Raw genomic sequence first — 18,780 nt, forward strand, 5'->3', positions numbered from 1 at the left:
TCCGCTACACTGCTCCCCCTTGCCCACAAGCCGGCATACACAGTCTGATCCAACACGGATCGGCTTGGGGATGTCCGGGGGCTCACGGATCATTTCTCTAAGTCAGTTTGTCTTGACAACCCGTCAGCATTTCCATTCTGCTTACCCGGCCGGTACTGGATATTAAAGTCAAAAGGCTGTAGCGCCAAACTCCAGCGCAGCAGCCTGGCGTTGTCTCCAGCCACCCGGTTCAGCCAGACTAACGGGTTGTGATCCGTGAGCAAGGAAAAGGGCTGTCCATATAAATAGGGTTGTAGCTTCTTTAGGGCCCACACCACAGCCAGGCATTCCTTTTCGATGGCGGCGTAGCTTACTTCTCGAGGTAACAGTTTGCGACTGATGTAAGCCACTGGATGTTCCCCGCCATCGGCCCCGACTTGACTCAGTACTGCCCCCAATCCAAACATAGAAGCGTCTGTGTGAACAAGAAAACGTTTAGTTGGATTGGGAGCTGCCAAGACAGGGGCATTTATCAGTGCATTTTTCAATTGTTGGAATGCCTGCTCACACTCCGGGGTCCAGTTTACTTGGCGGGGAAGGTTCTTACGGGTCAGGTCAGTGAGGGGTTTGGCCAGGGCGCTATAATTGGGAACAAACCTCCGGTAATACCCTGCTGTCCCTAGAAACGCTAAAACCTGGGTCTTAGTCCTAGGGGTGGGCCACTGGGCTACAGCCTCTACTTTGTCGGGTTCGGGTTTTTGTTTACCGCACCCTACTCTATGTCCCAGGTATTGTACCTCAGCCATGCCGATACTACACTTGGCCGGCTTCAAGGTCAGACCTGCTTCCCTTATCCTATCTAGTACAGCTCCGATGTGAGCTAAGTGTTCCTGCCACGTATTGCTAAAAATAGCAATATCGTCCAGGTAGGCACATGTATAGTCCTGGAATCCATCTAGGAGTCGATCCACCATCCTTTGGAAGGTGGCTGGGGCGTTTTTCATCCCAAATGGCATGACCTTAAACTGGTACAAGCCAAATGGGGTGACAAAGGCCGACTTCGGGATGGCGTCTGGGGCCAGGGGGATTTGCCAATACCCTTTACACAAGTCAATAGTGGTGAGGTATTGGCCCCTGGCCATTCTGTCTAGTAACTCGTCTATCCGGGGCATCGGATAGGCGTCAGATACAGTCTTCTCGTTCAATCTCCTATAGTCCACGCAGAAGCGGGTCGTACCGTCTCGCTTTGGTACGAGGACTACAGGAGATGCCCAAGGACTGTCTGAGGGTTCAATCACCCCCAGTTGGAGCATTTCGTCGATCTCCTTACGCATGTTTGCCCGTACCGCTTCTGGAATGCGGTATGGCGTTTGGCGCATGGGTAGTTGCCCTGGGGTCTCGACCCGGTGAGTTGCCAGAGGCGTGTATCCAGGTACATTAGAGAACGTGTCGCGTTTCTCTTCCAATAGTTGCTGTACCTCGATCCGCTCCTGTGGGCTCAGCCGATCTCCCAGCGTAACCTCCCCTAAATCTCCGGACAGCTGCCCATCCCCCAGCAAATCGGGGAGGGGTAAGCTGTCAAACTCTTCCGTGTTAGGGGCACAGATGGCGGTTACCTCCTCAGTACGCTCGTGGTAGGGCTTCAGCATGTTCACATGGAGCATGCGTCGCCCCCCAGTCCCTGTGCAGGGGCCGATAATATAGGTGGTATCGCATCTTTGCTCCACCACCTTATATGGGCCCTGCCAGGCGGCCTGTAACTTATCATGTCGGACAGGTTTTAAAATTAGTACCTTCTGCCCGACCTGAAAGCTACGGTCCCTGGCTCCCCGATCATACCATGTACGCTGGCGGGTCTGGGCCTCCTGAAGGTTTTCCCGTACCGTCTTGGTCAACGCTTCTAGGCGGTCCCGAAAGGCCAACACATATGGTAGGATGGGAGTGCCATCTGTGCTCCGGTCTCCCTCCCAATGCTCTCTAATAAGATCCAATGGGCCTCGGACCCTCCTTCCAAACAATAATTCAAACGGGGAGAACCCTGTGGATTCCTGCGGCACCTCCCGGTATGCAAATAGGAGGTGCGGCAGGAATCGTTCCCAGTCCTTGTGGGTCTCTGCGAAGGTTCGGAGCATCTGCTTCAAGGTACCATTGAATCGTTCGCAGAGCCCGTTCGTCTGGGGGTGGTAAGGGGCGCTGATAATAGGCTTAATGCCACAGATCCTCCAGAGGTGTTGGGTGAATTCTGCGGTAAACTGGGTACCCTGATCCGAGATAATCTCCCTGGGTAATCCCATCCGGGAGAATATCCGCATGAGGGCATCCGCGACCGTCTCAGCGTGGATGTTGGTCAGAGCCACTGCCTCTGGATACCTGGTGGCATAATCTACGACCGTTAAAATATACCGTTTTCCTGACGGGCTAACTTTATTGAGGGGGCCTATCAGATCCACCGCTATTCGGCTAAAAGGTTCCTCTATTATGGGTAAGGGGTGAAGTTTAGCCTTCCTGCGATCCCCCCTTTTTCCCACTCTCTGGCAGGTATCGCAAGTCGTGCAATATCTGCGTACTTCCTGGCTAATCCCTGGCCAGAAGAAACTCTGGGTTAGTCTGTACCTGGTGCGACTAACCCCTAGATGTCCGGATAGCGGAATATCATGCGCTATCCGGAGTAATTCAGCCCGGTACCGCTGTGGTACCACTAATTGTCTCCTCGCTATCGGGTCTAACCCCGTAATCTGTTTGGTTGTTTCCCTGTATAAAAGTTGTTTATCCCAGATAAACTTCTCTCCCTCCGCCCCGGGGGAACCCGTGCCAACCTTGTCCCTATACACCTGAAGCGTGGGGTCTGTTGCGACTTCAGCTACAAATTCATTAGGTGGAGCCCAGGGGACACATTCTAGAGGGGGGGTAGGGTTGCTTACCTGGACCTCCGGCAGTGTGTTGTGGTCCTGGGTGCGGGCCTGTTGTCGGGTGACTACAGGGTTGACCTCTCCTGTGGTGGGTGACTGGGGCTCAAAAGCAGAAGTGAGCCTCCCCAGATCGTTCCCCAATAAAACCTCCGCCGGTAAATGTGGCATCAACCCCACCTCCACTTCCCCTGCCCCCGCTCCCCAATGTAAATGTACCCTTGCTGTAGGTAGCCGGTACACTGCTCCCCCAGCTACCCGGACGGCAACAGTTTTGTTCAGTTTTGCCTGATCTGAAATCAGGTGGCTCTGTACCAAAGTGATGGTGGCTCCCGAATCTCGTAATCCCCGGACTGCTGTACCATTCAGATATACCGTCTGTCGATGGTGCCGTAGATTATCCACATTGGCCTGGACCGGATCTGCCTCGTGCAGTACCTCCCATTGTTCCACAGTAGTAATGGGGACTGCGGAACCATATGGGGTGGTGACTAGGTCCTGGTAGTGGTGGGCTGCGGCCGCCCTGGGTGGAGGTGGGCCTGGACGAATCCAGGTGGAACGGTCCCGTAGCTGTGGGCATTCCCTTTTATAATGTCCCCACTTCTGGCAGTGATGACAGGGGCCAGCGGTGGGTTGTCGGAACCGGGGCTGTGCAGCGGGTGGTGGAGGTGGTGGTAGCGGTCTCGGTGGAGCTGGGGTGTAGTTGTTTCCCCCGAATGTTTTAAAGGTTGCTTTTGGAGCTGCAGGTTTTTGTGACCTGCGTGCATCCAGGTAGTCATCCGCTTTCCTAGCCGCCTCGGTAAGGGAAGTAGGGTTTCTGTCCCTTACCCATTCCTGGACCTCATTGGTTACTCCCTCATAGAACTGCTCCATCAGCAACATTTGTATTACATCCTCCATAGAACGTGCCTTGCTAGCTTGCACCCACCCGAGCGCTGCCCCCTGTAATCGGCATGCCCACTCTGCGTGCGAGTCCTTCTCTGTTTTCTTTAGATCCCGGAACCTCCGCCGGTATGCCTCGGGTGTTATAGCATACCTGGCGAGTATAATTTCTTTCACTTTACTGTAATTCCTTATTTCGTCATTAGGTACAGTCCGATATGCCTCTGCTGCCCTCCCGGTTAACCTTCCGGCCAAAATAGGTACCCAGTCCTCTGCGTTAATTTTATGCAGTGCACACAGTCTTTCAAAGTCTTGCAGGAAAGCGTCTATATCTTCCTCTGCCTCCACATATGTTTTAAAAGCCTGGTATGGTATTTTAGGCTTACCTTCCTGTGGCACATTAATTGCAGAGCTTTGTTCTGGTGCCTGTGTCCTTAGGATGAATTCTTGTACCTCGGCCATTGTCCTGGTAACAATTTCTGTTGGGGGGTTTTCCCCATAAAAGGATAGCCTGAACTGAACCTGCCTCTGGAATTCCGATCCTTGTGGTGTTCCTCCCGGCTCCCTCTGTGCCGGAACTGAATCGCCCTCCATTCTGTACTCTGCCATGAGTTCTGTAACAAGTACTGCTTTCTTCTTATTGCTGGCTTGTATACCCCTTGCCTCTAGGAGGTCCTTTAGCGTGGAGCGTTTTAGCGCAGAAAAATCAATCTCCATCCGTACTCCATTTACGCTTGTTCCTCTGTGAGTTTGGATCCCAGCGCTGCCAACCAATGTAGCGGAGAGCCGATCTTGCACAGCTATTCTCCACTAGAGATTCCAGTGAGGCTCAGGAACACGGTGATGTTAAGTCCACAGGCAAGGTTTCCAGCAGGTAAAGTAATACAGCAGTATCCCCATCGCAATCCCAATAACTGGACGACACACAGTTTCAGGAGTAGTCTGACAAGCTTTATTCCACAGTTCCTTATAAAGCCCTCTCCCATGCAAGGGAGGAGGTTCTATCACTTAAGACATTATCCAATCTCTAAGTAGTAACCTCCCACAGATCTCCTCCCCTCCTCTAGCATCATAATCCCCTTATTGTGTACACAGTTTTCCCCGAGTTTTGGATGTACCCTAAATACTTGGGGTACATCCACAAATCCAACATCCCCAGATAGCTCTATTCTGGGGGACCAACATACTTAAAAATTAGCCCATTCGGATGAATGGTTCGTGAGATATGGGGTTCCAAAGATTTGACCGACCGCATGGGTAAAGTATCCGAAAACAGTTCCATGCATTTTGGCCCTGCGGTCGGTCACAAACAAGGGAATGAAAACAGGCGAATTGCCTGTGTTATAGAGCCTGGAGAGGGTTTGAATGAATTCCCTTGTTTATGGGGCTCTTTCTACCGAACGGCGGGTCATTCGGTAGTTTCCATACGAATTTCTGGAAGTATGGAGGTCTCAGCGGTGTTTGCCTAGTCAAGTGTCCGATTTTAGTTCCAGACACTCGACGGCAAAACACCGCTGTTCGGTAGTTTAAGATGGCCGCCGCCACGTGTTTGTTTCCCGAATGGCGGCCACCCAGAGGACAAAGACCACACTGCACTGATTGCCAATTACCTGTTTGCAACATTGTTGCAAACGGTAATTGGAGGCACACTCATTCCTGGGTGGTCTGGTTGTTCGGTAGTTTCATTCCCTTGTTTTATTTGAATGATTCTACCGAACAACTAGAGGAATACAATTCTTTACATACATTTAACTGTCATTATACCCGGATACCATGCTTTCTATACATGTACATACACATTAAACCAGCCATATGACCAAATACACTTATTCTCATACATGTCGTGGGACAGCCCGGTACCAATCCGCTACACAGAGTACACTGGGTTGTTCCAGGTAGGATACACTGAATTGTTCCAGGTAGGATATACTGGGATGTTCCAGGCAGAGTACATTGGGGTTTTCCAGGTAGGTGATGCTTAGTGTTGTATTGGTGTAAATTCCAAAGAGGTAACAGTGTCCCTTTATAGTGTAAGACATCTAGAAATAGTCATTATATGTCCTACACGTCTGTGTTGCTCCTATCGATGGGTGCTGCCCACAAAGTGCTTGAGAAGCCATACTGGTTGCATGATATGGCTTTGTTCAGACATTAAAGGGACACCCTGCTGCCCAAATAACATGTATACTGTTTAGTAGATATACTTCCAATTAAAACATCCATGAATTTAAAAATGCATTTTTTTCATGGGGGGGAGGGGTGTATCTAAAAACAGCTTATAAAAGCTGCAAATCTCTTGTCTGCAGCCTTTGCAAGCCCTCCCCTTCTAACCCCACCCACACTTTGTGGCTTTCCAATCACAGACTTCCCAATGCAGCTCAATGAGAAGTTTTTGCAAGGCAGGTGCTCAGAGCCATTGCTGCCTCTTGAATTTATCTCCACTGATCTAAACAAACCAGGAAGTAACAGGACTGGTGTCTGATTGACAGCCAGGGGGGTGTAACAAGGTTTATTTAAAAGATTTATTGACATCTAAAATTTGTGTAAAATGAAACACAGAGTACACAATCTTCACATATGAAGCACATCAGCAAGCTAAAGTGCTTTAGGGGTCTAGAGTGTCCCTTTAAGATCCTCACAATAAAAACGCTGAACATTACTTACATGTATCTACATTTATAATTAATGGACAGTCCAGGTTTTAGCCTTATTAATATGCTGTATTTTTTGCTTGCTCAAATATTCATAGTTCTACACAAAATAAATAAATGTTTTAACTCCCCATCATGCCAGAAAGGCTTCCATATCAAATGTCTCAGTCTCAGCTACTGACAGCACTGCATGGGCTGTCTATGATTCACAGCCTGGCTGCAGACAGTCAGACAAATTACAAACATGGAGTGATATCCTTACTATGTCTCCCTGGGTGTCCTTTCCTTCTATTGCAGGTTAGTTTGTTGTTCAGATCATTCAGTACAGTCAATGGCTGAGCTGTGTACATACATTGACAGGCTGCAAATGGTTAGGGTGGCATGCTTGTGGTGTCTGGGCCGTAGCCGATCCCAGCCCTCGTTGGCTTTTTGTAGCCCAGAGGCGATCTAGGGCCTGTGAGAGGATTATAGCAGAGAATATCCACGTTTCTCGGGCTCAGGAAGGCTTAAGTCTCTGAGCAGATGTTAGGCCTTAGGCTGTCATTATCTTTGGAGCAGAGTAACATCTTGCAGAGCACTGTGTAGTTTACCAGATGGGGACCTGGATATCCCCCACAGGTCCTGAGGGGAGGGAAATGGGGCACAGAAAAAGACAGGAACAGTTCCGGCTGGAGGATCGGCCGTCTCCCCTCTTCCAAGTGCTCCTGCAGGCAGCCGAGGCAGTCAACCTGTGTACCGGAACACTACGTGCGTCAAAAAATATATCAATCGATCGGCAATGTGTTCCCCAAACTAGATATCTGGGTTTCAGGCATGGATTTCTCGTGGTGCTGGTTAAAAATCTGTAAAATCAGGTTGTCTCCGTGGTAAAATCAATGTTATCCCCTGTAGCGGAGCTGCAATTCTGGGACTGAATATCTCCGCTGTAATCCTCTGGAGCTGGAAGGGAAGTGCTGGTTAGTAGATATAGCCCATTTCCCAAGTAATTGGATGACACACAGTTCTGGGAGTCAACTGATTTAATTTTGGCCACACCCAGCTTTTATGCAAAAACCCCTACATGGGGTCTCTGTCAGGATTACGAATTGATCCCGCACGTAGAACTGTATCACACCTAGGACTAAGGATAACGTTTAACAGGACCTTAGAATGGCCGTACTTAACTTATCCAAGACTAGTCAGAATACTTGCTGAGGTCAGGGATAGAGAATCAGACACAGCGATGAGAAAAAGCCAAAAGTCAAGGATACTAGAAATCATGGAAGTCAGAACGAAGCCAAAGTAAAATCCCAAAAAATAAAGATCAGGAACGCACTCTTGGATTACCATCAGGCAGAAACCATGACAGGGCAATGAGAGAATGTAAAACTAAGCTTAAATTTGGTTGTAACCGGTCTTTGACCCCAAAACATGCGTGGGCGTGAGGTCAAATGCACGCCGACGTCGCCATCAATGTGGGCGGCCATTGGGCTATAAAGTGGTATAGATCCGCAGCGGCCAGCGGCCCTAGACATGCTGGGTTTATCAGGTATCCGGGCGCATGGTTGCAGATGGGCACAACTATTCCTGTCAGGACGGTAAATATCATCATAAACATTTCTGTTACAGTCTCCTATACAAAAATAGTTTTCCTCCCAAGATCCTCTGTGCCTGAGAGATTATTGCATGAGGAAAGCTATACATCAATTATCTCTCAGGTACAGAAAAATCTACAATATTTTAAAACACCCCAAAAATGCATTTTAATACTTGAGATTTCCACGAAAGTCACATCACGAATAGCTTAGATCTGAGCGCACACTTTGCCAAAATATCACTCAGATCCCTTCGGTGGTTCAGGAACGCCATTCGAATGAAGTTTTGACTGGCCGGCCACGAGGTGATGCCTCAAAACAGTTCCAGAGAAAACAAGGCTACAACCGGTAATCTTTAGAGGGTTCTTGCGTGAACACTGACGAATGCTCTCCCTGTCTGTTAGGATACGAATGCTACCCCTGTTTGGTAGTTCATGTCTCCCGAACGCCGTTCTCATAAATGTTTGGGAAGTTGGATGGGCAGTGGTACCAGTTTATCGGGTGTTCGTTGGGTCACGTAGCCGAAAACAGTTCCACGCTGTCGATGACCATGTACCGCTGCCCGCGTTTGGGAGACAAAATGGCCGCCAATTGTTTGAACACGAGTATTCGGTAATACAAACGACGGCCACACAGGGAAAGCACTTGAACTAATAACCAATTTGTGGTTAACAGCCAGGGGTGGTCGGTACTTAAAAGATGCGAACAAAGGGACCACAGAGAGTTGGTTCGGTAAATAAACGGGGGTGTACGGACAGCCGAACAAAAGGAAATAAAAGTGTATTAAGAGCATCCTTTCCACTACATCCACCCAACATTTATTTATTTTATGCAGAAACTATAAATATTTAAACATGCAAAAACATGCATTAAAGTAGTATTGGTGTCTAGAGTGTCCCTTTTAAGTAAAAAGATATTATAACCAATAGCCATTGCTTCATCTTTAATAATCTCAGTGGCTTTTTTCTACCTAGAATTCCCCCACCTTATCTCACCTCATCTCATCACTATTAAGCTATTTTTTTTAAAGGAGGTTAGTAAAAATTACTAGATAAAGACCACATTTCCTCTCCCCTGCGTTACCATGATCTTCTTACCACAGTCTTCACACGGTCAGAAGTCCATGCCATCTTCATATCAAGCATTTCCTCTTCTGACAGATCTTGATTCAACCTTAATCCCGAGAGGGAGATTCGAGCTGGGAATGTCCGAGCTGTTAATGTCAGAAAATAAACAGAATTGTATTAATTCAAAATTAACTGTGCCCAATGGCTACAGTGCCGCCACGTTCCCTTCTTTACTGGTTTTAACCAAGTTAGTGCTGGGTCCCAGAGATTCTCCCACTTCCCCCTTGTGGAACACCATAGAACCATAACCATTACAGTCTGCTCTAGTGGTTATGGTGCAAGGAGTTCCCCTTTCCCACTGAACTCTGGCTGAGAGAAATAGAGCCGGAATATCCATCTTTATTATATCTGGCAGGTACACACATTGTGATATATACATAATGACACACACACCCTGACACAGTATATACACAATGACACCTGGAACTCCCTCGACGCGTCTCACATCGTGGCCGACGTGGTCTCTCCTCCCAGCATGCCGGAGATCCCGACTTGCAGGGAAAAAGAGGCGGACATTCTTCAAGTTAAAAGCGGTGCTGTGGCAATCCCAGCCCAGCCACGGTCCGCAGTTAACACAAGCAGGCAGGGGGAGAATTAGCTGCGTGAGTGCCAGTACGACCACCTTTTAAAAGGGCCAGAGTGACCCACAACAATTAAAGAGCCGGATTACTAAACCAATAGTTTGGGAGAGGTGGATACCTCTTCCCTACAGGGCCGCCATCAGAAATGTTGGGGCCCCTGACAAAGCACAAGGTCTGGGCCCCCTTCCCTCCCCGCCCCCCCCCCCCCCCCCCGGGCCCGCCCACGCCCTACCTAGTCTGCTGACAATGATGCAGGACTGAATGTGGTGTGTATAGTGGAAGTGAATTAGAATGTGTGTAATGGATGTTGTGTTTGTGTGTATTAGATACTGTTTGTGCAGTGAATGCAGAGTGTGTTTTTGTGTAGCGGATGCAGTGTGTATAGTGAACGCAGAGTGTGTTTGAGTAGTGGATGTAGTGTGTGTACAGTGATGTAGTGTGTGTTTGTGTAGTGGATTTAGTGTTTGTGTGTACTAGATGAAATGTGTTTAATGAATGCAGTGTCTGTAGTGGATGTAGTGTGTGTATAAGACGCAGTGTCTGTGTATAGTAAATGCAGAGTGTTTAAATTTTTGGTGGATGTAGTGTGTGTACTGTGAATGCAGGATGTTTCTGTAGTGGATGCTGTGTGTACAGTTAATGCCGTGTGTGTGTAATTGTAGTGAATGCAGAGCGTGTGTTAATGTGTAGTGAATGCAGAGTGTGTGTCAGTGTAGTGAATGCAGAGTGTGTGTCAGTGTAGTGAATGCAGAGTGTGTGTTAGTGTGTAGTGAATGCAGAGTGTTTGTTGTACTAGTGTATGCAGAGTGTATGTCAGAGTAGTGTATGCAGAGTGTGTGTTTTATTAGTGTATGCAGTGTGTGTGTTAGTATATGCAGTGTGTGTATTGTATTGGTGTATGCAGTGTGTGTGTTGTATTAGTGTATGCAGTGTGTGTGCTGTGTTAGTGTATGTAGTGTGTGTTGTATTAGTGTGTGTGTTGTGTTAGTGTATGCAGTGTGTGTGTTTTGTTAGTGTATGCAGTGTGTGTGTTGTGTTAGTGTATGCAGTGTGTGTGATGTATTAGTGTATGCAGTGTGTGCGTTAGTGTGTGTTGTATTAGTGTGTGTGTTGTGTTAGTGTATGCAGTGTGTGCGTTGTATTAGTGTATGCAGTGTGTGTGTGTTGTGTTAGTGTATGCAGTGTGTGTGTTGTATTAGTGTATGCAGTGTGTGTGTTGTGTTAGTGCATGCAGTGTGTGCGTTGTATTAGTGCATGCAGTGTGTGTGTGTGTTGTGTTAGTGTATGCAGTGTGTGCGTTAGTGTGTGTTATATTAGTGTGTGAGTTGTATTAGTGTATGCAGTGTGTGTGTGTTGTATTAGTGTATGCAGTGTGTGCGTTGTATTAGTGTATGCAGTGTGTGCGTTGTATTAGTGTATGCAGTGTGTGTGTTGTATTAGTGTATGCAGTGTGTGTTGTATTAGTGTATGCAGTGTGTGCGTTGTATTAGTGTATGCAGTGTGTGTTGTGTTAGTGTATGCAGTGTGTGTGTTGTATTAGTGTATGCAGTGTGTGTTGTGTTAGTGTATGCAGTGTGTGTGTTGTATTAGTGTATGCAGTGTGTGTTGTATTAGTGTATGCAGTGTGTGCGTTGTATTAGTGTATGCAGTGTGTGCGTTGTATTAGTGTATGCAGTGTGTGCGTTGTATTAGTGTATGCAGTGTGTGTGTTGTATTAGTGTATGCAGTGTGTATGTGTTGTATTAGTGTATGCAGTGTGTGTGTTGTATTAGTGTATGCAGTGTGTGCGTTGTATTAGTGTATGCAGTGTGTGTGTAAATGTGCAATCTGGGGGCATTTTCAATTAATTTCAAAAACATTTTATATTAAATTAATTAAATGTTTCTGTAACGGACCGTTTCAGCAGACAAGGGGTTAAAATCCGTTTAGGCGATTTTCCCCTTTCAGATACAAAAGGCAGCTACTGTAGAACACCAAACTCCCGAATTGAATACAAGTGAATGCACCAAACTCCCGAACTGCATACAAGGGAATAAGGTAGCATTCCAAACTCCCGAACTGGAACCTCACGAATAGCTGCTAGCAGACGAACAGGAAAAGCTCCCAAGCGGCTTACACTCCTGGCAATCAGTCTCTATCAGCATACAGTGAATCTCCCCAAGAACGAGACAAGGCTCTGTGTTGAGGGTCAAGCAGTGGTCTGTTTATTCAGGGCTACCTGCCCAGTATTTATGCAGGTCTCCCACCTGGTGGACACTCCCCTAGGGGACCAGATGGAAGACTGTAACACAGACAGACATGTATCACATTTCAGACACACAGAAGTACAGCATCCCCACGATGCATCCTAATTTCCCTCCCTCTATCCTGGAGATAATTGAGAAGTAATTCAATTATCTCCCAGGACAGAGGCAAACTCCATTATACACGTGGGGACCCAAAGACAGTAAAATACATTAAAATACATTAAAACATATAATATTACATTTGACACATAAACACAGACTTGTCACATATCCCCAGATAGCTGGGATCTGAGTGCACAAAACTACAGAATAGCGCTCAGATCCTATTCACACAGTTCAATTGCCATGGAGCCTTTAATTACACAAATTGGCTCCATGGCATAGCTATCTGGGTTAGCACATTCACATATACAAACTGCCGAATTAACCGGTGTTCGGCTAAATCGCACGAATAGGAACCAGGGGGCTGGAGGCTCAGCGGTGCCTGCACGTAAAAGTTAACCGCGGCTTCAGGGAGGTAGATTGAAGGCACACGCCAGCTTCTGGGTGGCCAATTAACAGCGTCTGCCGGCTCCCCACAGCTCTGGGGATGCTAACAGAAGGCGGTTCGTGCGGTAGACAGAATTTACCGAACGGCTGTGCAGAAAGGCATGAATAAACCTTTCTGCACAGTAAAATGAACCATTTAACTGCCGGTCCATAGTCCAAAGGCAGCAGGCGGGCAACCAGGCTCCTCCAATGCACAGTGGCGATATTGCTCTCGTCACATCTCTCCCCTTTTCCAAACAGACTAACAGGGTATCTGACCTCCTGCCGGTCAGTGCCCTGGTTAGTCCAGCAGCCCACCCACAAAACAGAAACAGCAGTACAGCCCACCCACAATAACTGGTTACTACACCTGAGTAAGGGAGGAACTTGTCCATGTCCAGGTGCCTCACCACGGCTGTGTGGGGGACTGGTAGGCTGCCTTGGTGGGTTGCTGAGTGGGCAGAGACCAGCGGTACTCTGCCCTGGTGCCAGTACTACCACGGGAGTAGTCTGGTTGGAGCCTGATTGCTGGAGACCGACTGTCTCCCCTTTAGATGCACAGCTCTGCTGTTGGAGGGGGAGACCGACTGTCTCCCCTTTAGATGCACAGCTCTGCTACCGGAGGGGGAGACCGACTGTCCACCCTTTGGCTAAACAGCCCTTTCGTTGGGGGGCAGGACCAGCCGTCCCTACCCCGTGTGTGGTAAGTGCAGAGACCACGGTCACATCTGCACAGCTGTGGGGCTTACAGTCTCTCCTCCCACTGGGGTGGGGGGAGTTTCGCTACTGCTGCTGGGGAGTGGAGATTTGCTTGCCTGCTCTGGGTGTTCCCAGGAACTCTGAGTGTGTTTGTATCCGTTTTTTGAGCTCAATTACTGGGCTAAGGACTACTGCAGCAGGGGGCTCTGCCTGGGCCTAGGCAGCATGGCCCTCGGGCCTTCCTCCCCAGCCTGGGGATGGAAGGTCAGGCTGGACGAGCTGCAGGCTGAGCTGGCCTTTGGGGAAGGTAAGGCAGATACCAGGGGCCTGTCCTGGACTGAACACCAGGCCCTCTCCCGGCAAGTCCGGAACCAGGTCTCCCTGTTGGAGGAACTGGCGGGGGGATGTCCAGGAAGCTTGGTGCATGGAAAAGGGGAGTGGGGGTCCCCCAGGGAGCCACGGCCCACACCAGGGCCGATATCCAGCTGCTCTCTGGGCTGCTGGATGAGTGCCGTGAACTTGCCAGCAGTGGCCTCCACTTCCTAGAGCAGCCCCCCCCCGTCCCTGGAGGTGGGAGAGGGTACCGAGGAGGAGGTAGTCCCTGAGACCCCCCCTGAGGTGGCTAGTACCAGCAAGGCCCCTCAGGCCTCCCTCACCTATGCTGAGGCTGCAAAGGGTGAGGGGGTTGAGGCTAGGGTCTTTACGGGGCTACCTTCTGACAGGCTCCGGGGTCTGCTTGTGTCCCTGAAGGCCCAGCATGCCGAGGCAGACTCGGGCCTAGCTGGGGTCCAGGCAGAGCTAAGGGAGCAGAGGGAAAAATCAAACAGGACCTCTAATTACAAAAGAGGTCCTTTGAGGGCCGCTATAGCTGAGAAAAAATTAGTGGAGCAGCATCTATCCTACACCCTGCTCCAGACTGAAAAGAAAATAGCAGACATCCAGGCCATCCTGCAACAGAGAGCCAAGGACGTTGCGAGGTCCAGGAGGCAGAGGGCTATGGAGGGCAGGAGGGACATGTCCCCAGGTGAGGAGTCCAGCAAGGATTTGGATACCAACTCCCATCACTCACCTGGGGAGCCATGTACCTCTGCCCTTGCTACTCCAGGGGGCGCTGCTGAGACGGAGAGGAGGGCCAGAGAGAAGGACAGTGAAGAGGAGTGGGACGGAGAGAAAGGTGAAGAGTGGCAGCTGAAAGTGCAAGTTTGGAAACGAACTTGGGGAGGGCTCCGTAAAGGACAAAAAGAAGAAAAAGAAGAAAAAGAAAAACATTGCCCAGCGTCAGCCTGAGACCTCTGTCAGGGGGTCTGGAGATTCCACAGAGGAGGGTGAGTGCTCAAATACTGAGTATATGTACAATGATGATGTTCAGGCCTTGCAGAAGCCTGGGGCCAGAGATACTAACCCTACAGGTGGCAACACCTGTATGACCCAGAAACCTGCACAACCTGCCTCTGTGGAAGTATCTGGGCCCCCCGCCGCCCTCCATGGTGACAGGGAGACCATCCCCGCCGGTACTTTGGCGTGTACCGGTGATCCCATGGAGGGGCCCTTCCCTTACTCCCTCCCTTACCTGCCTTCCCTCTGACCTTCCTCTCCATGTGGTTGCGTCCCCTGGGGTGGCTGGTACCTCTGCCTCCTGTCCTCAGGCGGCTGCTGGGCAGGATGGCACTGGATGGAGCAGTCTGGAGCAGGGTGTAGATGGCTGCTCCATGAAAGGTGCTGCCGCAGTTCCCGGCGCTGTGCGGCCTGTTGGGGGGAAAGACTGTGTCGCTGGACCCTCCATAGTGGTTGCTCCTGAAGCGGGGCGTCCCTGTGGGGGGAATAGCGGCACTGTTGGACCTTCCATGAAGGTTGCTGCAGCTGCTGGGGCTGGGCAGCACCAAACATTTCTGAGTAGTGGCCCTCCTTTTCCCTCTGCTCCCTTGGAGCAAGCTCCACTGCTCTCCCCTGCCAGCAAGTCTCCTCCCCTGTTTGTCTCCCAGTCTGTTTCCCTGGATGTGTCCAAGTTTGTCTTCCAGTCTGTTCCCCCTGCTTCCCTATGTGTTCCCCTTATGTCTGCATGTGTAACCGGTCCCCCTGTTGTTCCTGGTGCCCCTGGTGCCCCTGTTGCCGTGGGTACTCTCTGTGGCTACGGTGAATGTAAACAGCATTAAGTCCAGCAGGGCCCGCTTTTTGGTTTACGACCACCTCAGCCGGGCTCCGTACAATGTCATCTTGGTACAGGAGACCCGGCTGGAAACCCTCGCGGCCCTGCACGCTGCAAAGCGGGACTGGAGATGGGGGCCCTCCTACTTCTCTCTAGCCACAGAGAGATATGGCGGAATCGCCATCCTACTTAAGGACGTTGATGTTAGCATCAACAGGGTTATTGAGTTGCAAAAAGGACGGTGTGTGGTTTTAGATGTCTCACTGGGCAGGCAACCTTTCAGGATACCGTATATACTCGAGTATAAGCCGACCCGAATATAAGCCGAGGCCCCTAATTTTACCCCAAAAAACTGGGGAAACTTATTGACTCGAGTATAAGACTAGGGTTGGAAATGCAGCAGCTACTGGTAAATTTCTAAATAAAATTAGATCCTAAAAAAATTATATTAATTGAATATTTATTTGCAGTGTGTGTGTATGAGTGCAGCGTGTGTATGAGTGCAGTGTGTGTGTATATGAGTGCAGTGTGTGTGTATATGAGTGCAGTGTGTGTGTGTATATGAGTGCAGCGTGTGTGTATATGAGTGCAGCGTGTGTGTATATGAGTGCAGCGTGTGTGTATATGAGTGCAGCGTGTGTGTATATGAGTGCAGTGTGTATGAGTGCAGTGTGTATGAGTGCAGTGTGTATGAGTGCAGTGTGTATGAGTGCAGTGTGTATGAGTGCAGTGTGTGTATGAGTGCAGTGTGTGTATGAGTGCAGTGTGTGTGTGTGTGTATGAGTGCAGTGTGTATGAATGCAGTGTGTGTGTATGAGTGCAGTGTGTATGAGTGCAGTGTGTATGAATGCAGTGTGTGTGTGTGTATGAGTGCAGTGTGTATGAGTGCAGTGTGTGTGTATGAGTGCAGTGTGTGTGTATGAGTGCAGTGTGTGTGTATGTGTGTGTGTGTGTATGTGTGTGTTGCAGAGCCTTGGGGGGGCAATTTTATTATTTTTTTTACATTATTTTAATATTTTTTTTTTATTATTTTTTTTATTTACTTATTATTTTTTTTCATTATTTTCATATGTTTTTATTATTATTTATTATTTGTAATGCTATTTTTTTTTTATTATTATTTTATTATTAATTAATTTTTTTTTCGTCCCCCCCTCCCTGCTTGCTAGCTGGCCAGAGAGGGGGGCTCCTTCCCTGGTGGTCCAGTGGGGTTGGTAGTTCAGTGGGGGGGGGCTGTGGGGGCTGCAGAGATGTTACTTACCTCTCCTGCAGCTCCTGTCAGCTCTCTCCTCCTCCGCGCCGTCCGGTCAGCTCCCTCTGTCAGCTCACACTGTAAGTCTCGCGAGAGCCGCGGCTCTCGCGAGATTTACACTGGGAGCTGACCGAGGTGCTGAACGGACGGCGCGGAAGAGGAGAGAGCTGACAGGAGCTGCAGGAGAGGTAAGTAACATCTCTGCAGCCCCCAGTCTGTATTATGGCAATGTAAATTGCCATAATACAGACTATTGACTCAAGTATAAGCCGAGTTGGGGTTTTTCAGCACAAAAAATGTGCTGAAAAACTCAGCTTATACTCGAGTATATACGGTAATTAACATCTATGGCCCCCAATCTAAGTGGGAGAGGAAGCGCCTGTTTATTGAGATAGAGCCTTACCTTTATACATCCCAGCAAATCCTGTTTGGCGGTGACTTTAACACCATAACTAGGCCTCAAGACAGGAGAGACGCCACTCAGAGGCTGGGGTATGACTCCTATTTTTTAAATAAGATGGTTAGTCAGGCTGGATTGGTCGATGTGTACCTTCATCACACTCCCAATCCCACGGGTGGGTACACTTATCACAGAGGTAGCTGTCAGAGTAGGATAGGTTTTTCTTTAAGGATAATTTCCCGGTGGCGGCACCCGTGCTTACACCGGTGGAGTTCTCCGATCATCACATTTTGTCTTGCGAGTTGAACGTCCATAGTACCCCACCTAAGGGTAGAGGGATCTGGCGGCTAAATTCAGACCTCCTGGTGGAACAGAGAGTTCAGCAAGCCTTCATGGAATTCTTTCACGATCAGATGACATTGGCCGACTTAGGCCAAACGAAGTCTGAGTGGTGGGAGATGGTGAACTCAACGGCTGTTTCGCAATCTCGCCCGAAACATGCAGTCCTCCAGGTACAAGATGTATCTGGGCCTGCTTGGGAGGTTAGACATCCTGATCTCGCAGGGAGGTGACCCCGAGGACATTGCGGCGGTTAAAGACCTGATGAGGAGTAATCAGTATGACAGGTACGCCTCCCTTGTAAAAGAGAGGGATCATGGGTCGTACCGCTCGCCCGATCCTTATCTTAGCTGCAAGCGGAAGGAAGGTACCAAGTCCATCCCTAGTCTGCGGGGCGCCGACAGGACCCTCGAGGAGTCTCCTCGCGGGATTCTGAAGGTGGTCCGCGACTACTATATTGAGCTCCTCGGAAAGGGCAGCCCCCAATGTAGCGAGGCGGGAACCTCCCACGGGAGAAGGGTGGATGACTTCTTAAACTAGCTCACGCTCCCTGAGCATAGCGACCTCTCTTTTGACGAGTTGGTCAGCGAGATCACCATAGAAGAGGTCACAGAGAGTATCCAACAGCAGAACAAGTGTAAGTCGCCAGGTCCTGATGGTCTGACGGCTGAGTTTTACCAACAGTTCTGCGACCTCTTGGCCCCTCATCTGACCGAGGTGTTTAATGAGAGCTTGGCTCAAGGATTATTGCCACCCTCGATGAGGACTTCTGCCCTGATCTTGCTGTCCAAGCCGAACGTGCTCGACACAGCGGATGTGGGGAACTGGCGCCCCATATCCCTGTTAAATGTCGACAGGAAGGTCCTGGCAAAGATTTTGATGAAACGAGTACAGGGCCTAGCGAGGCGTGTCCTATCCACCTCCCAGTACTGTTCAATCGGGGGCAGAACTGTCTTTGATGCCGTTTTCGAAGTCAGGGAAGCCCTCGAGAAGTGCAGGGCCGGAGAAAGGGGGATATACCTTCTGGCACTTGATCAGTCCAAAGCTTTTGATCGGGTAGATCACCGTTATCTGTGGTCAGTCTTGCGGAAGTATGGCTTGCCGGGAAAATTCATCAATTGGATAATCACCTTGTACAGAGGGTCCGAAAGCTTCGCTCTTGTGAACGGGTGGAGGGGCAGGACGTTTAGGATCCGATCCGGGGTCCGGCAAGGCTGTCCTCTCAGCCCACTCTTGTACGTGTTTGCAGTCGATCCCTTCATCCGAAGGGTCGAGGCGAGCACGTTACAGGGAGTGGCCAGGGCTCCGGAGAGGCCTTTACGGGTTGTTGCCTACGCTGATGACATCTCCATAGTGGTCTCCGATACTCGGGAGGCCACGGAGGTGGATGATTTAATCCTAGCGTATTCTGCCGCTTCAGCCTCTCGTGTCAACAGGGACAAGAGCGTAGTTTTCTGGTGCGGGAAGGAG

The 18,780-nt window shown here is 49.5% G+C and overlaps 1 protein-coding gene across 4 annotated transcripts in view; it reads right to left on the reverse strand.

The window, feature by feature from the left end:
* LOC134609276 (protein HEG-like) overlaps positions 1–18,780 on the reverse strand; it is a 385,710-nt gene that overhangs the window by 218,799 nt on the left and 148,131 nt on the right. For all 4 annotated transcript variants that reach the window (XM_063452931.1, XM_063452928.1, XM_063452927.1 and 1 more), the window contains one exon: positions 9,090–9,205. In XM_063452931.1, the coding sequence (XP_063309001.1) occupies positions 9,090–9,205 (116 nt within the window). The remainder of the gene's footprint in view (positions 1–9,089; positions 9,206–18,780) is intronic.

Source organism: Pelobates fuscus, chromosome 4, assembly GCF_036172605.1.
Source record: "Pelobates fuscus isolate aPelFus1 chromosome 4, aPelFus1.pri, whole genome shotgun sequence".
In the NCBI taxonomy this organism is placed as follows: domain Eukaryota; kingdom Metazoa; phylum Chordata; class Amphibia; order Anura; family Pelobatidae; genus Pelobates; species Pelobates fuscus.